We start from the raw sequence: 27,096 nt of genomic DNA on the forward strand, positions 1-27,096 counted from the left end.
TAGAGAGATGAAGTTATTTATTGTAACTGCATTAACAAGTGTTTCGTGTTTATATAAGTCTATCTTACGCGACACAATGTCCATGTGCTTTTGGAAATAAAACATAATGCTGTACGTCAAGTATAACAAAATCAATTTGAAGATAATAAGATATAAGTGTTAAGAGACTTTTGACTTAATTAAATATTTTGCTGATATTTTCAAACGCAAAAATTTTTTGTTTGAAAAATAATTGTTTAAAACTTGATTTGTCTCTCCCCACCGCCAATAAATATATTTGCCGAATTTTAAACGTTCAAAAGACAAAGGAAGTCAAGAAACAAATGACTATTTTTTTGTTACGTAGATAATACATTTTCTTAAATTCTCTTTGTGTAAATCAAATATTCTCACTATCTACATTCCTGCGGTTACGGATGATAACGAAGCGTCTAAAAATATCTCTCAGCATTGTATTCGCACACATAAAAGGAGAGAAATTTTATAGAAATTAAAAGACACTCTTTTTTTTAATCTTTTCCGAATTTATAAGAAGTGTTTTGCTTGTGAGCAAATGAGATAAATAAAAGAAATTATAAATTTATATATATATATATAATTTCAACCGCGATTATGTGTTTTAAATAAGTTCTAAGTAGCAGTGTAATTCCTTGTAGCAATAATTTAAATATATTGTTGGTGAAAAACTTTGTACAAAGTTCGGACTTTGTTCGTAGCGTAATCATACTTGGATGTTTATTCACGCAAGACTACTTCCTATATTTATATGTATCATTACCTTTATAATATAATATATATAACATCTCAATAATATATTTAAATAATTAAGCGCTTATATTTTATCCGATAAACCGTATTAGTTATCCATCTCTAATTATATCCGTCTCTAATTAGCAGCCTCGAATGACTAGTTCTCACTAGTTTTTTTGTTCCTAATATTAACGTTAACCTGAGCGTTACGCAATGACGCTACGTTTTATTATCGCGTATCTCTTTTGTTCGCAATTATGCAAATCTGCATTTGACAGATCTCTATCTTTGAAATAAAGTAGTTCGCTTTTTGAAACAGATTTTTCCTCGCGCGTTATTTTGAATCAGAAAGTTTTGCAATTCATTAATAACATTGCTAAAAAAGAATGGCGCACACATATGCTGTTTCATTGGCACAAAAAATTACATACATGTAACAATTATTCAATATATGATCTAATACACGTGTCGCCAAGCCATGTACACATCTAACAAATTATATATTTGTATATTTACATATCTCTCTGCAATACATAAGATAACAAATTTTACACGCGCTCTTGTTCGATCCAAAATTGAAATTTTATATACGAATAAAATCGTAAATCAGGTTCAATGCGCTACATAAATCTATATAAATTCACGATTCTATATATATATATATATATAATACAAATACATTTTACAAACTCGTATACTTCAAAAATCCAACGTGACTTGGAATAAGTACGAAAGAATAATTTATTCTCAGCAAAGAAACGAACGTCAATGTAAGATGTAAAAAACACCGGTTGCAATAAGAATGCGGATCTTCCGAAAAACTTTTCGTAGGACGATGAGGAGAGAATTATTTTTATCACTTTTTTTTATGTGCTTGAAGTAACTGTCCGCTTGTTCGTATCGTTATTGCTCCGTCGGTTACATATTGGCTAAGAATTATTTGTACAAGATATTACGAATTTGCATTTATATTAAAAAGAAAACACGTTTACGTATATATCTCTTAACTTAACATATACGAAAAGTTTACTACGAAAATAACGAGAATCTTTTTGTATTATAATACACTAGGAAGAAGAATATTGCTACAGCTATGTAACTGCAAACCTCGAAAGGATTGTGATGAGAAAATTCATTTTACTTTTGCTTGTATTTTAAGATAGTGAAAAAAATAATGAGACAGATGGATAGATAGATAGATAGAGAAATAGATAAGGGGAGAGAGAAAGAGAGAGAGGAAGAGAGAGAAAAAGAAGAAACAGAAAAAAGACAAACAGACAGAAAACGAAAATTTAGAACATTCTAGATCGTGTGTATCCGATCGATACAAACGCAGTTTTGCGTAGTTGGTAACAGGCTAGGTAATATTAATACATTATGTATTAATTACATTGCGTTCGACTACGCGTTAATTAACTTTGCTTGAAATTATACGTATTGTATTTTATCTAAATACCTTAGATCCTAGTTTTCCGTTTTGTTGTACAGCACCGTGTGTGTCGACAATTTTTTTTTCTGTTCTCGAGCAGGATAAGGCATGCACGACGTTATCTTAACGGCTATTCTGAGCGTCGCATAAATTCTCTACCGCGATATAACCGTGCTATATAGAAAAACTATGTACTTGGCTATAGTCGTAATATGAAACCTCATGTAATATCAATTTTTACTTCAATAAATATGAATAAACGGACTTCTGCTCCTTCCTCGATTACCTACATATCTCGGAAAGCGTTTCTCTTATATTATTGCTTCGTAATAGGTTAATTAAGATCGAACTCTTAAGTATTCTATTCTCCGTAAGTTTAAATCACGTAATTGAATAGGCATGGCTGCCTGGCGCTCACTCCCGAATTCGGTTTCGGTCTTGGCTTCCGAATAATCGTTGTTACACGTGATGCTGAGTACCGATCCCGACAAACGCGGCGAGTTCGCGAGTCTCGAGAGACTCTCCGTTTTCAGACTCCACTGTCACGGAGGAGATTTCGGTCCGCCGGATTTGTCCCCCATTACTTGCTGCTGTTGTTGCGAAGATGGTTGCTGTTGTGGTTGTTGTTGTGGTTGGGGCTGTGGTTGGTGTTGTTGCTGGTGTTGTTGTTGTTGCTGCTGCTGCTGTTGTTGCTGATGTTGCTGCTGATGTTGTTGTTGTTGTTGGTGATGATGGGACGTAGGATCTGTGTTCACGCCGAGTTCATTTCCTATTAGATTACTGCCATTTTTGTCCACTACGCCACTCGTGTGCACTGGATGAAAATATCGTTCTGAGGAAGAGAAGAGAGAGATTTTAATTTTGTACGAGAAAAAAGATAATTTTCCTCGTCGACAATTCAACATTGTTCAAAAACGTGAGATTTAGCTTCTTCCACGAGATTTACCTTCATCCATAGCAGCTGGTGTCTCGCTGGTGGTCCCAGCGATGATCGGCGCGATCATATTGTAGTCGTCTTCCAAATTAATAAACGGTGCGGTATTCCAACGTGGTGGAACATTCGAGACTGATCTTTGAGTGGCGACCGGTCTCGTAACGGAGACAGGAGACGAAAACAAAGATAGATTAGTCGGCGAAATTACGCCGGACATCGAGCTAATGGTCGGATACGTGAAGATTTGCTAGAAAAATAAATATAACTCGCTCTGATATGTATCTAAAATAAAATCAAATCAAAAGAAAAGAAGAAGAAATCGGACAACAAGCTAACCTGTCCGGGTTGTGAATGAAAGTGAGCGAACGTGTATTCTCTGCTCGTGTGCGGTGTAACGAGTATTCTGGCGGGACTCTTCCGTCCAGCGGATTCGACAGAATTCTGGCAGGCGGAACCAACGAGACCGACTGCCGCCGCGGCAGTCATCTGTTCCTGGTTAGGACCGAGCTCGGATGGATCCGTCGGCGATGTGGAGGACGTCGGTGGAGAATTGGCGGTTGTCGCTGCCAGCTCGCCTGTTGATCGAATTATCGCCACCGGTCTGGCCATCGGAGCAGGGGGTGGCGGTGGCAACATCGAACTTGGATAATACTGTGGAAACTTTTGTATACCGGTGCGCGGTCCGGTTAGCTGTGTCTGAAAGAAAACGGCAGTCTGTTAAAAGTGACAAAGATTTCGAGCGTCACCAGTAGAAACGATTCTTCTCCCCCCGCGACGTGCCAAAGATCCGAGCAAAGATCCGAGTGACATATAAACTACCTGGGATAGTTGCTGAGTGTTCTCGGCTTCCTGGCAGACAAACGTCACAAAATCCGAAAGTGTGTCGTGTCCGTTTTCCGGATACTTTACCACCCCCGTAGAGCCGGGATGTTCTGGCTGGTAATAAGCGAGTCCAGACATACTTTGACCGGAACCACCGGTTAGTCCTTCATGAGGTGAATGCAATCCTGAAACACAATCCCTCATGATCATCTTGTCTGATTAACGATCTCCAAGTCACGGCGAACCACCCCCTTAACTTAACGCTGGCTCTTTCCTTACCTTCGCGATCGAAAGAAAGTCTTGTTCAATATTTAATGTTTTTTTTTCTTTCTTGTCGAAACTGGACAAAACGTTTTGCCTTCTCTATATTTTACATCTTTTTTCAATAATTGTAATATTAAAAAGAAATTGCGATTCATATAAATATACCTCCCATTTTTAAATATATTAAGAGACCTTTTTTTTATTTCACGCTTTCTTTGTTTTTAACTATTTTAACTTTATTTTGCAATAAACGAGACTTATTCTTTAATTTCATTGATCGGACATCACTAATATCTAACTTAGCTTAACGAATAGACATGTTAATCTCTAAGGTGTGATAATAAATCGCACCGGAACGCTTATACATGTACGCGTAAAGATCAAATTAAATCACGAAAGTGAGATAAGCTGTAGATATAACTTTATATGTGTGTACATACATATATATTTATATATATCCATTATTATAGGTAAATACACATTGAGAGAGCGAGTGAAAATACGAATCTCTCCTCCCCATAGCTTAGCCCAGTTTCGTAACCAATACACGCACAGAATATCGAAAGATTTGATATCTAGTTAGTTAGATAAGGACAGAAAAGTCGTTGTTACCATGAGCTTGTTAGGGGGGTGGTTTTTTAGTGACGCACAAAGGACCGATAGAATCTTGATGCTTATATACCGTGGGTATATATACGAACTATGGTCCCGGAACTGTCGCAGTTTCTTTCAATTTACGGATTCTTCGATGAATCGAAAATCGTTTCGCCTTGAAGGAAAGTTTCTTTCATGAAGGAATTATTTCGTGTCAAATTTTCATTTCCGTACGTACCTTTGGAGCCATTGAATGATTAGAAACGTTCTCTCAATAAAAAAAAAAATTAAAAAATCAAGTTTTGTTTAATTTTTTCTTTAATTGAAAATTCACTAAAAGCACAAATATATCGATTCGCCGAACAATTTATAAACGAAAGAAGGTACGCTAGTTCTGGAACACTATACATAAACATATATATATATATATATTCATCGATATACATACATACACATATACGTATGCAATAGATGATGCATTCCAAGCGTGAAAACCGACTGGATGAAATACACGTTTTATATATTATATATATATTATAAAAAAAAAATACATTCTTATTGTAAACACACAACGTGAATCAAAATAGATTGCGTATGCAATAAGTAAAAAAACAACAGCTGATTACAAGGGCTCGGCAATTAATTTTTGTAATAATAACGCAATATTTGCCTCCGCAATATTTGCCTCCGCAATATTTTCGAACAATTGCGAGCAAATTCTTGAAGAGAAGAGATCGCAATTACGTATGCAAGACGTTACATTGGATTTCTCTCGACTCTGCGTCTCATCGATACGTCACAATGGAATCGTATGCGTGCAATCAACGCGTGAAAATTAGATCGCGAGAATAGAACAGCATTGAGAGATAAATTCAATTGACATTGTGCGAATTTTAATTGCACACTTGACGGTGTGTGTGTGGGTGTGGAGACAGCGTAAAAAATTTTTTGAATCTCCGCGTACACAATTTATTTTGTGCGTAGATAATTTTTTTTTTTTTTTTACGTGTGTACGCATATATATAATAAAATATACGTGACGTAAGAGAGATATATATACATGTACGTATGTAAGTGTGTACACAGGACACACAGAGAGTGCAACAACATTAGTGCAAACATCAAACAAACAGCAAGATAACAACGACTAAACAACACATCAAAAACATCAAATTAACAACAACATCAACATCAATACAATGAGTAGAATTATAGATATATATAGATATATATTTATATATTAAACAACAACACCAACATCGCAACGACAATATAGTGTAGGTATAAGTACCGTACGGAGAGAAAGGGCAATAAAAGTTCAATTATATAATTATATTCGACATGAAATTGAATGTTAATCAATTAATAGTAAGTCAATTAATTCATCCAGCATAACCAGAGCATTGGCCGTGTGACAGTGAGTATGGAAATAATAATATATCGAGTGTGAGAGAAATGGAACTAAATTAATAAGAGAGTGCACACGCTTAAAGAGGATGGACACAGTCTTGTTCGTAGCTCGATCGATTGTTAGATCAGACTTTAAATGATTAGCCATGACAAAAACTCGCAAATATCACTTTTTGGTCAACTAGATAAAATTTTCGATCTTTTTTTAAAAATCTGACAAAAATAGAAGTCAATTTTTTAAATTTAATATATAAAGTTGTTAAAATTTTGCAAAATAAATGATTAATTAAATTATTATTTAACAATTTTATTATTATTTATTCATAAGAACCACTAAAAAATAGAAATTTGTGCAAAAAAGAAAATAAGTTTGAAAAACCGCTCGTCGTTATTTTGTGTATCTTTCTTCTTCTCGTACATTTTTATGATCGTCGAGTAGCGTCAAGACTGTATCATCGAGTTTCTTAAAAAGTGGGTAAACGGGGATTGTTAAACAAAGACAAAAAAAAAAAAACGAATAGATTGACAGATAAAACAAACCGCCAGACAGACAGACAGACAGACAGACAGCAACAACTAGCTTGCTAGACCGTACTACGCATTTAGCAAGAAAGGCCGTCCGTCTGTTTATCCACCCGTTTCCAACCACTATAAATCTGCCTTTACTAACATGATACAAACGATCAACCCTTTCGATTGTTAGACAAAAGTTAATTGGGAATGTAAAAAGAGGAGAATTTTTTTTTTTTTTTATCTTTTGATCTCGAATTCTCTCTCAAAAGAGAAATTTAAAGAAAGTAAGAGCAAGTTCAACTCGAATAAGACGGCCGTTAACAGGCAGATCGGTCAGACGGACAGGCGAAAAAGTGGGTGTAAAGAGAACCATTATGCAGATATGAAATACATACAACATAGATGATAAAAATATACCGTGTGTATATATATATATATATATATGTATATATATATGTACATATATATGGGCATATATATACTATATATGTATATAAAGTGAACGGGAGACTATTACACTGTTAAATCGGTACTCTTTATACATGTGCAACACTGACTTTTTTTGTACATTTGGCTGAACAACATCACGAAAATTTATTTTTTTTTTCTTTTTCACTCCGCAATCCCCTTTCTTGCGTTGATCTTTTATTTCAGCGTTTTCAGTCGGGATCACGTTATCCGGAATGAGAAAGAGTACACAGGACGAGCGTGTGGAGTCTAATCGAGGTGAGAGGAAAGTCTCGCAACATGATTACTCGACATGACTCAAGTTCGTTCAAAGTACAAAGCGTAGATCTGACTAGGTCGGGCTAGTCTCAATCATACTACTGAATCATTTCCAAGCCGCCAGCGAGTGAAACGTTCGCCTCATAGCACGTGCTGCACGCGTGATAACGGCTCTGCAAGCAAGACTGATCCGATAAATCGCAAAATCATTACACTGGAAAAAGGATATGTATAACGTGTCGCAGATTTGGCGGGGATGTGCTACTGGTATTTTAGAGGGGAAGGGTGTCGCTATATGTATTCATAATTTGCACCGAGAGTTGCGTTAAAAGTGAGTCACACGTATGTACACGCTTTTCAGAGTTTGGGTTTCAGCACTACCGGAACTTCGTTCTTTTCTCGTTCTTCATTTGCACAGCACAACAACAATTTTCGCGCTATATTTCGCACGCACATATACATTGCTGCATGTATGTATATGCGATGTGAAAACGCGCGCGCGTCAAACATATATGCGTGAAAAATTAACAAAATGAAAAAAAAAAAAAACAGTTTTACCCCTTTTTCGAGACAAAGAAAATTGATATGTACGGAGATCGAATCTCGGAGCTCAACACAATTAATAAAGGAGTATCGCACCAACGACCGTGCATAGCTGCAGGCGGATACACATGTATATGTATATATAGATAAAAAGAACACAATGTATGAAAAGATGCAACACCGATCTAATACACATATATATATTGGTCATTATTTAGCGCTAACATGACATTATTCTTGCGACCGTTTGAGCGCAAGCGTTTTACCATGTCGCAATCAGACGTCAGGCGGATTTCTCGCTCTAAGGAAGATTTGCCTGATAAACAAAGGGTCTTGAATTAATATACATGTGAGTTTTTTTTTTTTTTCGTTTCATCAAATATAACCATTTCTAAAAGTCTCGTTTTTAAAAGAAACATATATATTCTCTGACTCTTTCCTGTGTGTTGTTATTTATAAAAAATCAACGAAACGATGAAAGAGTATATACATTGTTACATTTGTCGCGTATGTGGCTCCTTCACGCTTCTTCTCTCCTTATTCCTATTTCACCCTTTCTGTTATGTCACACACACGCTCTTTTCTCTTTTTTCTATATTGTATCCTGTTTCTTATGTGCGCACCCGAGGAAAAAAAAAGTCCCTCGTAAATGAACAAATTCTCTGTATCTGTGTGTAAATAATACACGATCATATAAGAGACTGTTTCGATCTCATGTATAATATTACATGTAATTATTCACCAGCCAGATATTGAACTTGTTCGTACATGCGGGATCTGTTTTTTTTTTCTCGGGCAGTTCGTCGAAAGTGTCTCGGTGTAACACCGGGTCGGATACATGGACTAATCGTGTGGCATTGCAAATAAAGAATGGATTAGGATCGTGTGATTTCTGGTAATTCTATAAATTCTGACATATTTGTCTTGCAATTAACGACAATGCAACAAAGTCAAAATGCTACGATGATATAATACCGTAAAACATACAAGACGTGCCTATTATTTCAGAACAAACATTGTGTCTTTCACAAATTAATTTTGATATCGAACGCACGCGATACGATTGAATATCTTCAATGAGAAATTTTCCATATATTAATTTATATCTATACGGGAATAAAAATACACAGGCACATCTCGTACAGTTTTATTGCTTTAAGAAAATCTAACAGGAGAAAATTGAATCGTGTAGCGAGAAAGAATAAAAAGGAAGCAAAGTAACAAGAAATAGCACGAGAAAAAAGGAAATTTTGTTTACTCGTAAATAGAATGGAGAAACAAGTGACATGTGCGTCGAGTGCATGGAAAATTGTATATTGCGAGAGAGAGAGAGAGAGAGACTTTCACAGAAAAATTTTTATAGAGAGAAATAATTCGAATAAATATAACAATTCTCTTTTGTTTATGTATGTACAGACAGAATGTGTTGAAAGAGCGAAATGTTGTTGTAGACGAGTTTCTGTTTTATAAAGCGCGATAAGCAAGAACATAAATATTCAAACGTGTCACCTGAGAAACCGGAGAAACTTTCGTTTCGATCGAGCACGCCAATATTTAATCGATAATCTAATTACACAAAAATATTTGTAGCAATTACGACTATATATGAATACAGACACACCTACCAATCCACAACACAGATTGTCGGATATTTGTCGGGGTCCTACTACTCTGGTAATTTTTATTGTTTCTTTGTATGTACGCGCGCGTCCATCCACACGCGTGTGAATTTATGTATTATCAATTACTCGAAATGTACACACAATAAATATTCCCAAACGGTATATTTCCATATGTACACATTTGCGTGAATGAGGTAATTATTTGTTATTAATTAATTGGATTAGAAATTGACAGAGAGAACAAACTATTATTATTAATACGTGTCGTTCGATGCTGAAAGAGAAAAATTGTGTTCGGTTTTGTGTTCGAAAAGAACAATATGTACACAATGCCGTGCTACAGAATTGACTCTGAGAAACAAATGCAGGACACAACCACCTAATTCTCTTTTGCGATGCAATCAACAAATAATTATCCCGCATTATGTGTGTATGTGTGTGTGTGTGTGTGTGTGTATATATATATATGCACGTACAATAATAATAATAATAAACAGTCGCGTGCGTACGAGTGTGTGTATACATATACATATACATATAGAAAGAGAGATAGAGAGATAGAGAGAAATAGAGAGAGAAAAAGACAACAGTCAATAACCAGTCACAAAGTACCTTTTAGTCGAGTTAGCGAGCTTCTCTCTACACTCAGGGTCAGACTGAAACAGACATGACGCGTCATTTTTAACGCGAGTCATTAACACAGTCGTTGATTGGTAGGTAGATTGTGGATAGCGTTTTAACAGAGATTACTCTACAGACCCGGCAGACCTAAAAAAACTGTCAACAGAACTGATAAATCTGTCTCGTCTCGGTGTGATATAAAACGCGAAAATTATTCGCAACTGATACGATATAACAGATTACGTAATTCAATCAAGTGTTACACTAAGTCGGTTACGCATTGCGACGGACACTTGTTGCTTGTTTTTTTTTTTTATTTTTTTACGTACATAATATAATTGTTATAACACACAAACGTTGAATGACCAAATAGCTGCGAAGTAAATAATATTTATATACGCCAAGTATTTTATAGCACATTTCTTTTCGAGTACATGCTGTATTACAAAGAAACATCACTCTGTTGTAGTGGTTTAGTTGTTTTCTTTCCTGGTTACTTTTTGTAAAAAAAAACGTATATGTGTATATGAGTGTGTGAGATGTGTCTTCGTGTAAATATATTACACTTTGAAGTGTGTGCTGCAGGATGTGTTCTACTACTTGTCGTACAATATTCGAGTTCGATTAAGTTTCGCAAAATATATACTTTTAAAAAACATTACGCAGTAACTACAAATAATGGAAAAAAGTAGATAGACAAATCGGGAGCAATTGAATGTTTCAAAACTCTTCATCGATTGGACATCGATTTATTCGATATGCATATTAGTTGGATTTTTAATTTAAATTCATCGCGCACGAGAAGTATCGAAAATATTCAAAAAAAAAGTCATTCAAAGCAGAGATTCCAAAAACAGAAGTGTGTGTCGTTGTGAATCGTTTTTTTTTTTTGTTTTTTTTTTAATTGAAAAAAGAGAATTACATTTTTTTAGTTTTTCCCAAGGATACACCGAAAAAAAGAATAAGGGAGAGACAAAATTCAACTTATTGAGAAATAATTGGATTTTTTTTCAGGACAGAGGCGCGTCAAGAAAAAAAATAATGCAAACATCATCTACTGATAGATTATAACGTGTAACCTAACTTATCGCATATCTCTTCTCAATATAATCGAGACACATGCAACAATTATTTATTGATGACAATAATAATTTGATTCCCATACTTAACGTACGAAGCGCACCGCGATCGCTTTGAAAGCATGGTTAAACTTGATAAAAATTCAAATATTAGATTCATGTTGGTTAACTAGTTAAAATTACTGGTCACCAAACATGCAATTTAGAGCCGTGCACGCACGCGAGAGAGAGAGAGAGAGACAGACAAAGGGAGAGAGAAAAAGAGAAAGAGGGGGAGACAGAGAAAGAGAGAGACGGGGATAGGAGAGAAAGTGAGAAAGAAATAAAGAAATCAAGAGTCGTGTCTTATATGAGGTCACACAGCGTAGATATCTTGATAAAAGGTGTCACTATTTAACGGTACAATCGGATGCATTAATAATGTCCAATGTGTCCTCGTTTACGACGTTTGCGTTTTAAAACACGTAATGATTTATTTTCATCTTTTCTTCAGTATTATCATACACAATATCTTAATATTACAAAACACAACAATAAAATTGCTTCGTGTGATTTTTCGCCCGAAGTGACTTTCAGATTAGTTATAATTTAGAAAAATGGTCTCATGTCACGCGCGATACTCTCTTGTATATTCAAGTGTATATTCAAGTGTAAAGTATTTAATAAGTAAAGAGAAATGACTACGAATTGAATTAAAATGCACCGTGAGTGCACCATTAATGCGCCAGATTGTACACAAAAACATTTTGGTGTAACTCTTCTTAAAAATGTTTTTGACATGAAAAAATCAATCAGTCTTTTTACGGAAAAAAAAACAACGTGCTGCACACGTTATTTTTTACATATATATATTTTTTTAATTCAATTCCTATCTAAGAAAAGCAATATATCCTCCTCTTAATATACGCGCGAACTTTTGGGAGAATTTTACATCTAAGCAGATTTCCTTCCCTTTCCCCTCCCTTTCACAAACTTCGGCTGCGTTAAAATGATACAATGATTACTGCAGATCGTAATGATTTTTTTTGTTTTTAAAATTCTTCTAAATTATCTTATAAATTATAATATCCGAAACAAGAAAATATACGTGAAACGATTCTGAAGCGAAATCTCCTCTCAATATTTTTTATAATTCGATAAATTGTTTGTTTTATAAGAAACAAAACAGTGGTTTTTGTTTTTTCTTTTTTTTTTTTTAATATAACTGCAAGAAACGTTTGCGCGTATTTCCTTATTTCTGAACGTGAAAATACTAATATAACTGACGTGCATGTATCTCACCGACTTCTGACTTCGTATCAAGGTATCAATTATAAAGAGAAACGTTCTTTCGACACAGCGGCGTTTGATCTAAAAGAAATCTAGTTGAAACAACAGAACGTGTCATCTTTTTTTTTTTTTTTTAATACGAATGTAAAACAGATTATTCAGAGATCTCCACAGTAGTTCGGAATATAACGAATGTTGTCTGATTTCCTTCCTTGTCGTCATGCAAGTCGTCAGATAAGGAGTCAGAATTGAATAATTCGCATTATCGTGAGGTGTATGTAGACACGTAGGTATCCGAAAAATACTATATCGAGTATACATACCCGTTTGCGAATGCGGCGATTCTATTCCGCGATGTCCGTCTTCTGGCCTGAGCACCGACGAGAACGTCGGCGCGTTTGAAACCGAGACTGTCGGCGGCTTTTCAGTCTTATCGTTCCTTATCAGTTGATGAACCGGTGGTGGGCCTGCGCGTACAAAGCAAACACAATTTTGTAACATTCGATTACGGTCCCCGTATACGAGGGAAACAGTCGTCGGTATTTCTTATTATGACACATTACTACGTTAGGAATGCTTATATGTGCGATCGATCGCGCACGCTCTCCGTTTTAATACAAAGACATACCCCCCGTATGCGCGGTAAAAAGAAAGGCGAATCATGAGAATATAGTTGGCAATGATCCAGTGGTTGAGTTTATTGCTGGAATTTTTTTCTGTTTATATCGCACTCTTTTGTGAAAGTAGTCGTTTTATTTTGACTGTAAATTTTGTTCATATCCTTGGCAATTGACACCGTTCGCGTCTGTGTGTCTTGCCGCATGATTTCAATCGATACCGTGGTGGGATGTAAAGAATTTTTTACCCGGTATCATTACTCGCGTGCGAATTGTGTTTTTTCACACATCTTCTTCTGAAACTTGACATTCACACGTCAAAAAAAAAAAAAAAAAAAAAAATACTCTTACGCGCTCAGAGAATTGATATAAAACAAGAAAATTCATAAAGTAGCGAGAGTTGAAATAAAATAAAGCGATCGAATAAAGATTGCTTAGCACCGATTTTATCAGCTGACACAGAAGACATGTCTACAGATCGGACAAGTGTAATTTCCACATTTGAAATCCGCGTCCTTTCCGCTCGTGGTGACGTGAACTAGTTTAAGCAAGCTTCGGACACGGACGACGCGGTTACCGTTCGACCCCGACTCTGTCTACTAAAAATAAGGGCAAAGGCAGATTTTGAAACTCACTGAAGCTAGCCGCCGGCTGAACGTGATCCGCGGTCGTGGCTGCGGATGGAGGGGTGTAGCTGCTGCAGTAGTACGGCGGGTGCTCTATTTTGATCGCGTTTATTTGAGGCTGCATGTCGCTGAGGTCATGCAGTATGGACGCTGAAACCAGACACACATTAGCAGCTACTTGCGCGTACGTATGTGTGCCATTCGTTCTCGATGCGCTCCTCTCGATCGCACAATCGCGAAAATGGCGCTTCCGTGCGAACAAAAAAAAAAAACAACAAAATAAAGAAATGATAAAATACTAAAAGAGATTTAAATTCTCTTGTGACGCCTGCCTTCCGATGAGCGGAAACACTAGCGCGCGCTCGCGCGCGCGTGGAACGATTTTCTCAGCTAATCCCACGAAATGTCACATGAAAAAAAAAATTTTGATGACACTGCGCGAAGAAAAGACTGTGACGATAACAAGATAATACGTAAACCGACGATCGACAAAAATTTAATCAAAGGAAAAAAAAACATAAGTACGCAGCCATTGTACCGCCGTTTGATTTCTGACAAATGGCGTATTGCCATTTTAAACCGTTTGTTATTATTGAGATTGCCAATGATGAGTCCACACACCGAGAACTCACGTATGGCCTTTCCAAAAGGGTAACGGCCCGACGCTGTGTGGCACATAAGGCGCATTGCCATTGATCTTACCTTGAGATATACAGTTATTATCATAATTCTTTATATATACAGACATTATAGCGATCATATACAATTCAGGAAGAAACATACGAACGTACGTAGCTATCAGGATCCTTTCAAAAGGTATCTCGCACTGTTCGTCACCTTTCGAAAGCATCCACGAAAGAATATAAAAAGATCTAACGTTGTGATTCGCGAATATTTATAAGCCGAGTCAGTATAAAAAATTTTTTGTCGGATAACAAACGCGTGTCGCGCGAGTCTAATCGAAAGATCACTGCATGCAATTAATAGGAAAAATTCGAATATATATATATATATATATTTATGTACATGTATATCTGTGAGAAACGCAGCGTCGTACCTTTTGAAAGCATCCAGAGCTCTTTGGAGCTGAAGACACCTGTCGCAAGAATCGTGTCATTGCAGATAACACCGTTATATAGTTCGTGGTATCCTGTACCTGGGAACAAAACCCAGCGAACAATATTTAATATCTGCTCGGCTCGGCGATCCACACACGAGTTCAAATATACGTGCGGGTATAAATGTGTGGGAAGGACATTTAGTGATTAATGTGAACAGATTAGCTTTGACAAGTGAATATAAATAAATGTGCTAGCGTATAAGACAAAAAGAGAAACAAGAATGGTATATAATTGTACAAATTACGTAAACCCCGCAAGGTTGCGTGAGAGAGTACCTTTTCGTCGTCTGTCCTCCTCCTTGTTGGCGTTGCAGATACCATTTAGAACTTCTGCACAACAGAAAAAAAAAACATACGACGGATTAATAAATAAGACGGATAATTTGTTTAATGATAATTTTTGAGAATTTTTTATTTCTTTTGGATTTCATCTGAGTTTCTTCCCGCGAGAGGAACACGCAGAACGAAATCCTACGCAAAATCATTCGTCATTGTTGACAAAAAGCTTCGTATTTTCACACTCTCTCTTTCTCTGTTGCACGGCGTTTTATACCATCGCGTTTTACGCAAATCTCATTACGCAACGTATCACCGAAATACTCGAGGGTCCGGAATGTACAGCGATTTCTCGAGGATCAAGAGGAGCAGATCAAAGAGAGAATTGCTTTCTATACCGATTCAGAAATAAAATTTTATTGCGGTTGTGTGTAAAATGTGTTACAAAAATGATAAAGTAATAAAATGAAAAATTAATATAAAAACAGATTAAATATATATTTGTTGTTTGTTACGTACGCATGACAAATATATTTTTGCGCTTCTCTATATATATACAGACGTGTCGTGTCTCTTAACTGTCTCTCTCTTTCTCTCTCTTTCTCTTTCTTTCTATCATATATATTGCATATTATTTAAAAAAAACTTTTTTTCTAGTTTTCAAATCTGTTAATTTTACACTGGTGTATCAAATAAAAGAAGGTAAAACAGAAACTTTGAGATTTGTTTCAAGGTTGCGTAATCTAGCGAGACGCGTTATCGCAAAAAAGCAATCTTTTAACTAAGCGAAATATTAAACAGGAACTGTAATAAAAATGTTAACGAGTCATTCTTCAATTGTTTTTAAAATAGAAACTTGTTAAATAAAAATTCAACGTTTAATTGAGAAATTTGCACATGTAAATTACGTACACGCTTAACATCCGTTTAAAATACGGAAACGAGGAGTTATATCGCTGGATCTCTCCGGCACTCGAAAATCAATTGAAATGACACGCAACGATTCCTTCTCACAGGTACAAAAATATTCAGGTATTTTCAGTGGCATGAAAGAAAATCAACGTATAAGCGAAGCTCTGTGAGCTCGCTAAAGATGTCCGTTGCCTATTTATTTATAGAGCGAGCATACAGCGGCAAGCATGGTCACGCGCTTGCGTGCACATTTTCTCTACATGTTCATTCGGCACACCGCGCTCGCATCGACTAGCAGACACACAAAAGAGACACGCATATAGTGTGTATGTGCGTGTAATAATATATATGCAATAATATACGGAACAGTCGTAGACACGTTGGCTCGTACGCGGATATTATATCGCACAATATCGTGTAAATATTTGGAGCGCAGCATGGGAACCATAGAAGAAAGGTCAGTTCGTGACGGGAAATATATAGAGACTAGTGGACCAAGTCTTCTTCCCTTCGTTTCGGAGATCGTGCGACATTTTTAAAAATAGATGTTTGCGCAATGTGCAGATAATATAAATATTCATTGATGCGCGCTTATGTTCTCGCGCTTTCCCGACTCGACTACTCCGTCTCGGATGAAAAACAAAGAGCCTCGGAGCGCTGATGTTTATTCTAAAATCAACGTTTTCCCGAATTTTCCCCGCAGTCGCGCAATTATAATCGAATTCAGAATCTGTATCTTACCGTGACTCGTGATAAAATTGGCGAGATAGAGATCTAGTTCCCGGACGGAAACGTTGATGTGATAAGGATTGACGCAGAGGCCCGGCTGCGCGCATTCCGCAGTCTTCTCTAGCCGTTCTCCGTCCGTCGATTCCAATGGAATTGCTTTAAAAAGGATCACCATAACTAGGTCCAACCTCCATACCTGTTCACAAAAAAATTTCAAGACGTTCTGAGTCGGAAATCACGCTCGCGCCTATTGCTATTCGATTATTTTTTTTTTTTAGGAACAAATCTATTTTTTCAACAAATTTGATGAAACGTACCTTGTCCGCTTGCCGAAGACAATCGATTCGGCGCATCTTTCCCTTCTGATCGGGATTACTTAGAACACACATCGCTGGTCTCTTTCCCGTGATACTCAGTACAAAGTCCTCCCTGTATTCTTGCGTGATATCCTTCCGTAACTTTCCAAGAAGCCGCGAGGCCCATTTCTGTTTTACTTCCAACTTCTCGTTCTGGAGAAAGCAAAATTATCCGCTAGTATATAACATCGATCAATCTCTATTATGATGTAACACGTGTAATTTCACGATCCCGCGATAACAAACTACTAGCTAGTACAAATTTAACAGCGATATAATACTGATTAAACCGAATATAACTCTCGAAAGTTGTTTCAAGAAATTCGGATACAATTTGGGAAAAAACGTGCCGTTCGACTCTACATGTATATGTATATTTATTCGTAGCGGAAAAGTAGTTCAGCAACCGGAGCGGCGCGGCGAAAAATTTCGTCGAGTTTGTAAAGTTTGCACGCTTTCCCCTCTCTTACCCTTTCCCGAGCGCGAGAATAGCGACTAGCGACAATCTCTCGAAGAGAGGCGCATCTTTCGGCGAGCGATATGCAGCGCACGCGTGCGACCCTCGTCACACTCGGAATAGCAAATAACACGCATGCATAAAATCCCTGAGAAATGCATTGAAAGTGCGTGGAATGCATCGGAGTGTACTGTGTGCGCGATCTATCTCGCCTAGCCCGTTTTGCTGCGCACGTACACGCACGTACATCCGTACTGCGCGTACATCGTACACAACTCGAGGGAGAGATCTCAAACGTTCGCGCGAGTTCTTCTCACTTATCAAAACAGTATCTCATTTCGCGCGGAAATAATATCGAACGAAGCTAATTAATTATTTACGTGTTGTTCCCCGCGCGATAAAATTCCACGACAATGCGAGGAAAAACGCGTTTCTCGCGCAAGTGGTTTGTACGAAGTGTACATCATTGGCCTGAGCAAATATGTGCAATAGTGAACAAACTATTAAATAATAAAATTAATAATAAAAATAATATTAATTGTATTTCTACACGCTTATTAATATTTTATTATTTTTCAATTTGATTATTTATTACATTATTTTACTGTTAATAAAATTGAATATGAATCTAAGTATATAGTGCGCGTGGGAACGCAATTATTATCAATTTTACAAGCACGTACACAATTATCAACGGTACAACACACAGTAGCGATTTATTCGCAGACGCGCGTTTACCGTAATGACTATCAGCGGGGGGAGGAGGTAGTATAAGTAGTTAAAAAGTGTGTGTGAGTGTCAGGCGTTGACGTTCTTAAAACATTTCTGTAGAAATAAAATGTCAGGCACGTTCGCGCACTCGCGAATAAAAGCGACGGATAAAGAGAGTGCGTTCGCGGGTTTTGCTCCGGAGAAAGCGCGTCGCGCGCGCTTACGGTGCATTCTGCGTATGCTCGATATCAAGTATGCCGAATGCGAAGGAGAACCGTGTTCACGGGAATTGTACCGAGAGCGCGTGTACCGTGACATGCGTACGCGCTATCCGCAAGGAGCGGCAGCTCATTCGACGGCGAATTATTTGCCCGTGCTATTGCAATTTCACACGATACCTCTCACCCTTTCCCGGAAAATAAAAAAAAGTTGTTTATACACATGGACAAATTCTCTTATTTATTACTATGTACAAATTACATAAAAACGATTGATGTATCGAGATATAATTGCATAAACTTCTCCCTTGATATCGAATTTATTCATGCGGAACAATTTTTTCTTGAATTCTTTTCGTGTTCCTCGTGTTTTCACTCTTGCTTCGCGAACGAAACTAAAAATTGCATTAAAAAAAAAAATATTTTTATTTGAAATATTTTGTTGTAACACAAAGGTCATCTTCCTCTTTTTTTCGTGTTAGCGAAAAAGGTTTGTTCTTTAAGAGAGACTATCTGGTGATACTAAAAAAAAAAAAAACGAAAGAAGAGCATTTTCTATATCAATTGTGTTTTCGATATTTTGTTAGGTTTCTAAATTGCGACGTGTTAAAATCGTGCGTTACTACTTTCAGATAACGCAGAAATCGAGCATCGACTGCATTGTGTGACAACTTAACGGTTCGAACGAGACCGGTTTGCATTACCAATCACACGCGGGACGCACAAATCCCTTAAATCTTAATTTAAACCGAGCAAACCCACTATTCTAAACTTTCCACTCAATCCCGACTGTTCTTCTAATGGTGCATGCGCGGAATGGGAATGTTTGTCGTTGCGTGCGTGCTGTGTGCGTGGTCAAGTATAGTAGCGGAAAGACGCCGATGACGCGAAGAAATTAAAAAGTTTGCATCTATAGTTGAGAACAAAAGTTTCGAGTGAGATTTTTTGCCGGCGAGGTGACGCGCGACAAGTAAACAACGGAAATAAAACAAAACAAAAAACAAAAAACGAGCGAGAAAATGAAAAAAAAAAAAAAAAAAAAAAAAAAAAGAACATTTCTCTCAAACGTAAGAAAACATTACCGACACGTGTGTATGATGAAACTGCAGGAAACGTATTTTTATGCAAAATCAAAGCGACGCTTTGAGGGGTCGTAGACTGGCATCATCTCAGAGGGTGGGTTATCATTCAGCGGGTACGTATGTACACAGACCCGCGTGGAATAGAAGGAAGAAAATTCCAAGTGGAGTATAGAGAGACTGGGAATATATTTATTAATTTGGCAAGCTTCCCGGCGGCCATGTATATCCCGCCGATCCTTTACGTTACTACGTTATGACGCGAACAAAGCGACTCTCTGCGATTTCCTTATAGGCAATTCCCAGATTTTACGTAGAATGTTGCAAATACAATATATCGGAACGCACGCGTGAGGTCGGAACAGAATTGTGATTTATATTCCCTACGATAAATACAAACTCTCTCTCTCTCTCTCTCTCTTTCTTTCTTTTTCTAAACTGAAGATCAAAGCAAATCGTTGCGTGTGTTCAACTAATTTGTTAACAAAATTGACAAATACGTCGGTAATACGTAAAAAGAGAGATTTTGCGGGAATTATATTTTTTTTTTTACAGAGCAGAGGAACAATCGATTGTTTTTTTTTTTTTCTCGAAACAAACAACAACAAAGAACAACCGACGATGTTAAATGCATTGTGAAAACGAATCTGCAAAGTCGCGCGCACACCGTATTCGGTTAACGAGCCGGAAAAGGTGACAATGTGAGCGACGAGCGGTAGGGTAGAAAGGGTGCTGCGCTGCTAGTTTGCATAAATTTAGGAAATACAGGGTGGAAAATCGATATCTGCATAGAGATTATAGATGGTGGTAGGCGCCGCGTAGCCGCAGCCTCCGTCGCGACGGCGTATGCGCTACATGTCTACGTTCTCCCCAACACCCGTTTTCGACCGCCCCAAACCGGCCATCCCTCCCTCCTCTTTCCGACTCATCCCTCGTTGCCGAAAAGTTGGTGTGCACTCGTGTAGCGGATACTTCTCGTGGGTATTGGTGCTGCACCCGCTTCCTCCCGATTCTCCCTCTGCCCGTCACCCTCTCTTTCCCTCCTCCTCTTCCCTCCTCTCTCTCTCTCTCTCTCTCCGTACTGTGTTCCTTCTATACAGACTCTCTCGATTCACCACCGACCCTTCCAACCTTCCACGGTCGGGTTACATGTACTTCTCTCGCATACGTGTGCTCCTCTTCCTTCCTCTTACAAGCGACGCGCCGGGAAGCGCCGAGCCGCGCGCACCCCCTTTCCACCCCCTCGCTCTGGTTTATCCCCGTCTATCCGTCCATTGCTCACATTCTCTTTCTTTTGCTCTGACTTTCTACCTCTTTCGCTCGTGCTGTACTCGCTCGTCTCTCGGTCCCTCGCAGTACCGTACACCCGAATTGAAGTAGTCGATATCGTACTGCGGTCTGTCTCGAAATTAAGAGAAAACGACAGACTCGTTGCACGTAATCTGGCTCGTATCTCTCCTCTTTCTCTTCCTCTCTTTCTTTCTCTCTCTCTTCTTCCTTGTTTTCCATCTATGTCCCTTTATTCCCCGATTCTTTCTTTTAACGTACATACATACATACTCGTATATATATACATATATATATATATATATATATACATATATGTATATATGTATTAATGTGTCGTACTACAGTCGCGGTATACGAGCGGTAAAAGAACACGTTATAACGATTGACAAGCTCGGCGATGGAAACAAATAGCGACGACGGAACATGTTAGACAATTTTCAGAGACGTGTCTGGATTTATTGAAACAATTATAAAGTATTTCCCGTTACCAAGTCTCGCGAAAATGTTTTTGTAAAAAATTGTGAGATTTTTCTTGCGAGAATAAACTGAACGTCGAAATGTCAGTTTGCCGACCCGATGCTGCTTTTTTCACGTGGAACAATTCTCGCGTACTAAAAGATGATTACAAGCGAGAAACGAGCTTTCGCTTAATTTAATAGTAATTAGCGACTATGGGTTACTTTGCACAAGCTCGCTTTTTTTTCTGAGATGTATCAGAAATATAGAAGACACAAAAATGTGGAAATGCGAGAAGGAAGAAAGAGCGCCTATGCGCCACCAGTTAATGCCAGCCCCGCTGTTCCTCTAAATACCGCAATATCGCGAAATTAAAATATTGATCGAACGCTGTCGCGAGAGGGAGGATAGAAATCACGGCGTAGAGGAAGCGACCCGATAGAATTAGGATGATAGCACGTTCAACCGCGTTTGACTATCGTCAAACTAATAATTAAAAAAAAAAAAATCAATTTAATCGAAAACAATATTTTCATTCAGTTGTTAATCTTTGGATTATTAAAACGTGAGTCAACAATAATCAAGTACGTAAATTTGCAGGTAAATGCATCTTGCACGAGTTTGTTTGCGATAATTAACTTTTCACTTCAATTTATGTAATTACGCTCGGAAAAAAATCCTGTGTACATAGTCAAATTTTTTTTTGACATCTGGTTATAAATAATAAAATTATGTGTGAGATTGAAACAATATATATGTGTGATTTGCATATAATTAATTATACGTAAAAAAATATAAAATTTGTCCAATTTACTCAAGACACGGTTTTTTTAACAATCATGAAAAATAACATTATTCGCTTACGATTTCTCTCAGAAAGTTTTCTCTTTCTCTCTCACCTGGAGTTCCTCCTTACACTGACGTTCCTCTTCTAAGCTCATCCGCTTTTCGTGTTTCTTATAGTATCGTCTCTTGGCAGCTTGTAGATTGAACCATGTGTACGAGAAAGATTTCACGAACGGTAGAAGAGCCTCAATAAATGGATGGAACTCATCCTGCAATCACACGTGTTTATTTTTTTTTTTTTTTTTTTCACAGGATTGTTTAGATATCATCGCCATTGTTATTATTGAGCTTTGAGTGCCGCGGTTTTCAAGTTCGAAAATACACATGCAAACTATATTACGTCATAAATACTATAAAACACAGGTGTTGATCAAAGTTAAACAGAGTAAATCAAATCGGAAACGGCAAGACTCAACTCAACTTCGACAGATCGAAAATGTGTCTTTCGTCACTAGACAAGTTTCTTCTTGTTATTTTACTCGTTTGCGTGTGTGTGTGTGCGTGTGTGTAAACAATGCAAATCGAGATAAATTATATGTATTTGAGATCTCTTTTTCTCTATCAATATAGGTAATACAATTATAAAAGTAGCTAAAAAAACTTCGCACTCTTAACACATATTTATTTGTACAAAAAAAAACGAAAAAGACAATTTTATCAAGAGCGAAAGAAAATTAAAAAATGTGACACAGGTAGCAAAGAACAAAATCATCGTATAAATTATTACAGATATAAAAATAATGTAAAACAACAATGTGGAGATTATAAATGTGTAACTGTATTTGTTAGTTCCGCTATGAACACTGATCGGTGAACGAACTGTCTATGATGATTCGCATGCGGTTGAATAATAACGAGAATGTAAAATTTCTTCTTTTCGTGTTTTCCCTTCTACGCGTTTTCTTAATCATATACGTGTACGTTATTGCCTTTATAATATTATTTTCGTCTATAATTTTGTTATTTTGTATTTACATTGATTTACATATATTTAGAGAGATGTGCGATATTATTCAATCACCCAATATAACAGTAGTTTTTAGTTATCGAGCTCTCAGCGTGCTGATTTGTCATCTGTGCATCAATACGGGCACGCACACGTCCCCGTGGTTAATAAATCTATCCATCTTCTCTTCGTCTACATATTTTCCTATCCGCACACTAAATATAAGATTTTCTCCTCCTGTCGTGTACACATCTCGCTACGAATAAACTGCTAAAGAACACAAACGAACCATCGAGTATTCGCAAACACTGCAGCTGCTGTGTGTAGCGCACTACCGTCAGTCCGTCCTTCTTGTCAGCGTCCGGCTGTCAGAAACAGCGATTCTCGCAGTAACGATTACGGAGACCTCGATACTCCTTCGCTCCACAGTTGCGGATCGCTCGCGGCCTCATCTGTTACCGATATTTTCGGGGATTTGTTCCCGTAGACGACGAGAGAGTGACTTCGCTCCACCTTCCTTTCGCGATTTCGCGCTTATACACGGAGAGACTCGTGTTACTCGACTCGAGCAAGCACGAGTCAACAACCCTCCGGTATAAAACTTTTTAGTTCTCGCGCTCGCGCACTCTCTTTAACCCTCTCTCACGTGCTTGCTCTATTTCTCGTTTTTGTTCTTTCTCCCCCGGGAAGATACAACGTATTTATCTTCACACTTTTGCGACAACAATCACACAGCGTCTCACAAGTCCGCTGCCAGGAATCTTGCTCGCGGCACTGCGCCTCCGCTCTCTGCGCGTCCGTATATTCTCTCCCCGTGTTCTATTAATCGTGCGATATTGGCGCGTAACTTTCACGAACACCTACCACGTGGAGCGCGGTTTACCGAGCGATCAACCACATTCTTTCTCGGTATTCCTAAGTTTCGGAAACAAAAGAAAACGAAGCTCTTTAGAAAACTCCGAGTCTTCTCCGAGATTTCACAACTTTTTTTTTTTTCTTTTTTTATTTATGCGCGAGAAATTTTTACAAGACCGCGATTCAAAACGCGGAACGAAACGCTAACCGGAGAATCTTTTGAGAGGATTGCGCGCAATACGAAAAATCGAAAGAGGAAAAAGAACAGAAGGAGAAGTGTAACAAGAAAAAAAAAACTGCTCTTTTCTCAGTGTAGTATTTGCGAAAACTTTTTGGCAAAACAAGAAACAGACGTTAGAGGTACGTCAGACGAAAAAGAACGATCGGGACTTGCGAGGGATGTGTGAGAAACAACGAGAATACCAAAAAAAAAACAAAAAAACAAAAAAAAACAAAAAAAACGCACCTGGAAGATGAGACCGTCGCTCACAGACGTTTTGCGGACACGCCTTTGTATGTTAACGCGCGCGTCCATCTGTGTATGTAACGCCGTTATTTTCGGACACCAATGAAAATCAGAAACGTTAAACACTCTCGTCATCGCGGCGGGAATGAAAACACGTATGGAAGAAAAAAAAAAGACGCGCGACAAAAGTTCTGGGGGGTGTGTGTTGAGGAGGGGAAAGGGGAGCAAGGGTATATGTACAAAAGCGAAAAGCTAAGTGATGCGTTTCCAAAGTGTCATCTTGTGTCCGATCTGTTTTGTTTCTGTTGTTGTTGTTGTCTGTTTGTTCGCTCGCTCGCTTGCTTTTTTTTTTTTTTTTTTTTTTTTTGATTTTACTGTGAGTGTTACTCTTCACGCGAGAAAATCCATGCCAAAAACGCGACGAGCAGCCAAGCAGGAAGAAGCGCAAAGTGAATCACTCCCGGAAAACGATGGTCACACGGAAAACGTACCATTGTCAGGTACGAGCGATTCGCGAACTCAAATTAGAGTCCGTCAACTCCTCCTTCTTCTCTTCCGCCACTACCGTCTCCTCCACCTTCTCCTCCTCCTCCTCTTTCTCCTCCACCTCCTCTTCCTCTTCTGTACTTACTCGCGCAATATTGCGTGGCGCGAACTCATTCGAAAAGGTCCACGAGTCACAACCGACAAAGCATCTCGATTTAACACCCGGCTATCGGCTAATTTTTGGGAAAACTGTACGTAGAAAACGTTGTTGGTCGAAATTCGCGCGCGATTCTCGGTCTCTATTACGTACGGCAACGAATATATAAATGGTGATACAAATATATAGTGGGACCACACCGAGATCACTTCGGCCGCCACAGTAGTACCTCTACGGTGAACAACACATTGCACATTGTTCTGACACGCTTAAGACGTGGAAGACGTAAAAAACGAGAAACGTAATAAAGTTAACGCAAAGTTAACACGCTCGTCTTCGGTTTTCTGGGCGAGCTCGCGCGGCGAGACCAGTGGAACGAATCCGTACTTGGTCAAACATGTGGCTCGAAAAACCTAAACGATTTAACATGTGTGCGTAAGTCTCTCGCAGAGAAAAAAATTCTTTTTTAAAGAAGAGGAACGTTGCCGTGCCGCTCCTCCGCCATTGCGGCGCTCAAGCCTTTGCCGTGAGCAAAGAGAGAGAGAGAGAAAGAGAGACCTGGAGTTTCGGAGTTTTTGAGGGAGCACTTTTTTGTAAAACGCTGGCACGATTGGCGCGCGCGATAACGATTTACTTCCTCTTCTTTCTAAGCGCGAACCGAAGTATCACACTTGTCGCGCGTTCTCGTCTCGTCGGCGTGCGAAAACGCGCGATTACGCAGGAGGGGCGCTATTCCTCGGATTTCTCTCGCGATTCGCTCGCCGAAAATGATCCGTGCGCGAGAGACCCAGTCCGCCACGAGCGGAACTCGCGGATAAAACAACGTCGGTCGTCGCGACGACACTGAGACGCCGGTCGTCGAGACGCGCGTATCGAGACGCGCGGACGGCACCGCGCGGCGGCCAGGTACGGCACCCTAAACAGTTATTAATAGCTCCTGTCCTAGCTTACTAGATTTGCCCTCGAACCGACACGATGCGACGCAACGCGACGCGTCGCGACGCGTCGCGATGCTCAACACACAGCGGGCGATGCAATTCAATTTCTGTCTCTTCTCTCTTTGTGTTAACGACTTTTGCGGTATCTGTCGGTATACACATCGCGCGCGGTTTCGCTAAATATAAAATCTTGAAAATTCGTGGCCGCGCACGAGAGTCATGTGATTTTTCTCCCGGTCGTAATATCGCTCTGTGTTATATACTCGGTCCCCCCGACCACACGGAATAAAAAAATATGTAAAAGACAAAAGAAGAGAAATGGGAAAAATAGGAATTTGAGTTAAACGTTAGAGTTTCGAGGCGTTTATTTCAGCTTCGAACATCAGTTGACGAAACGTACACGTTGAAACGCACGTCGCGGGAGAGAGACGAATCGTCCGGGTAAATAACGCAAGAGCGAAATACGCAAAGCGCGCGCAAAGTTTGAACCGACAGAACGAGTGGCCTAACTCGATCCGCGAGTCGATTTTGATCTCCGATCTTCCTTCAACTTTTTATCGTCCTATTAGATCAGTAAAAAAAAAAATTATTTGTATTTAAAAACTATATGACTGATGATACAGAGCGAAAGAAAACACAGAAGTAGCATTGAATAAAAATGGCATAGAAGCTCACGTGCAAGATGATGATTTCCAATAAAGACAGAAACGATGCGTAGCGATGCGAGCTGAAAGAAGGATGTTTATAAAATTGTAAGCACCTGTCCGACGGAAGGAGCCTGCAGGTAAGTCGAGACATCTGGTTCCACCATGCAGCTTCTCAGAGTATCTGGGATGAACATGAGTAGTCTGGACGTTGTCTGAGAGCCAGACTGGAGCCAGTTGCGACCCCGCCGCTGTCTGACGCCGTTTGAGCCGTTACCACTCGACGCCACTGGACGCCGCTCGACGTCGCTCGACGACGCCGCGCTCGTCGTCCG

At 38.6% G+C, this 27,096-nt stretch overlaps 1 protein-coding gene across 5 annotated transcripts; it reads right to left on the bottom strand.

Moving 5' to 3' along the window:
- Window positions 1-27,039, bottom strand: LOC109864228 (nuclear factor 1 B-type). 5 transcript variants are annotated; one of them, XM_020445241.1, is made up of 14 exons: window positions 26,878-26,906; window positions 26,518-26,679; window positions 25,028-25,592; window positions 22,323-22,478; window positions 17,174-17,365; window positions 16,869-17,052; window positions 15,216-15,269; window positions 14,877-14,975; window positions 13,829-13,969; window positions 12,900-13,043; window positions 3,933-4,120; window positions 3,450-3,809; window positions 3,126-3,360; window positions 1-3,011 (listed from the first exon to the last, which is right to left on the bottom strand). In XM_020445241.1, the coding sequence occupies exons 3-14, from the start codon at window positions 25,028-25,030 to the stop codon at window positions 2,722-2,724; spliced, it is 2,046 nt and encodes a 681-aa protein (XP_020300830.1). In that variant the 5' UTR covers window positions 25,031-25,592; window positions 26,518-26,679; window positions 26,878-26,906; the 3' UTR covers window positions 1-2,721. The 5 variants fall into 5 exon arrangements, with proteins under 5 accessions (XP_020300830.1, XP_020300833.1, XP_020300832.1 ...); XM_020445244.1 differs by lacking the exons at window positions 26,518-26,679; window positions 26,878-26,906 and adding an exon at window positions 25,738-26,008 and having other exon boundaries at window positions 25,028-25,255; XM_020445243.1 differs by lacking the exons at window positions 26,518-26,679; window positions 26,878-26,906 and adding an exon at window positions 23,505-24,130 and having other exon boundaries at window positions 25,028-26,008.
- Between the last annotated feature and the right edge of the window lie 57 nt (window positions 27,040-27,096).

Source organism: Pseudomyrmex gracilis, unplaced genomic scaffold, assembly GCF_002006095.1.
Source record: "Pseudomyrmex gracilis isolate BER0280 unplaced genomic scaffold, ASM200609v1 scaffold_18, whole genome shotgun sequence".
NCBI lineage: Eukaryota > Metazoa > Arthropoda > Insecta > Hymenoptera > Formicidae > Pseudomyrmex > Pseudomyrmex gracilis.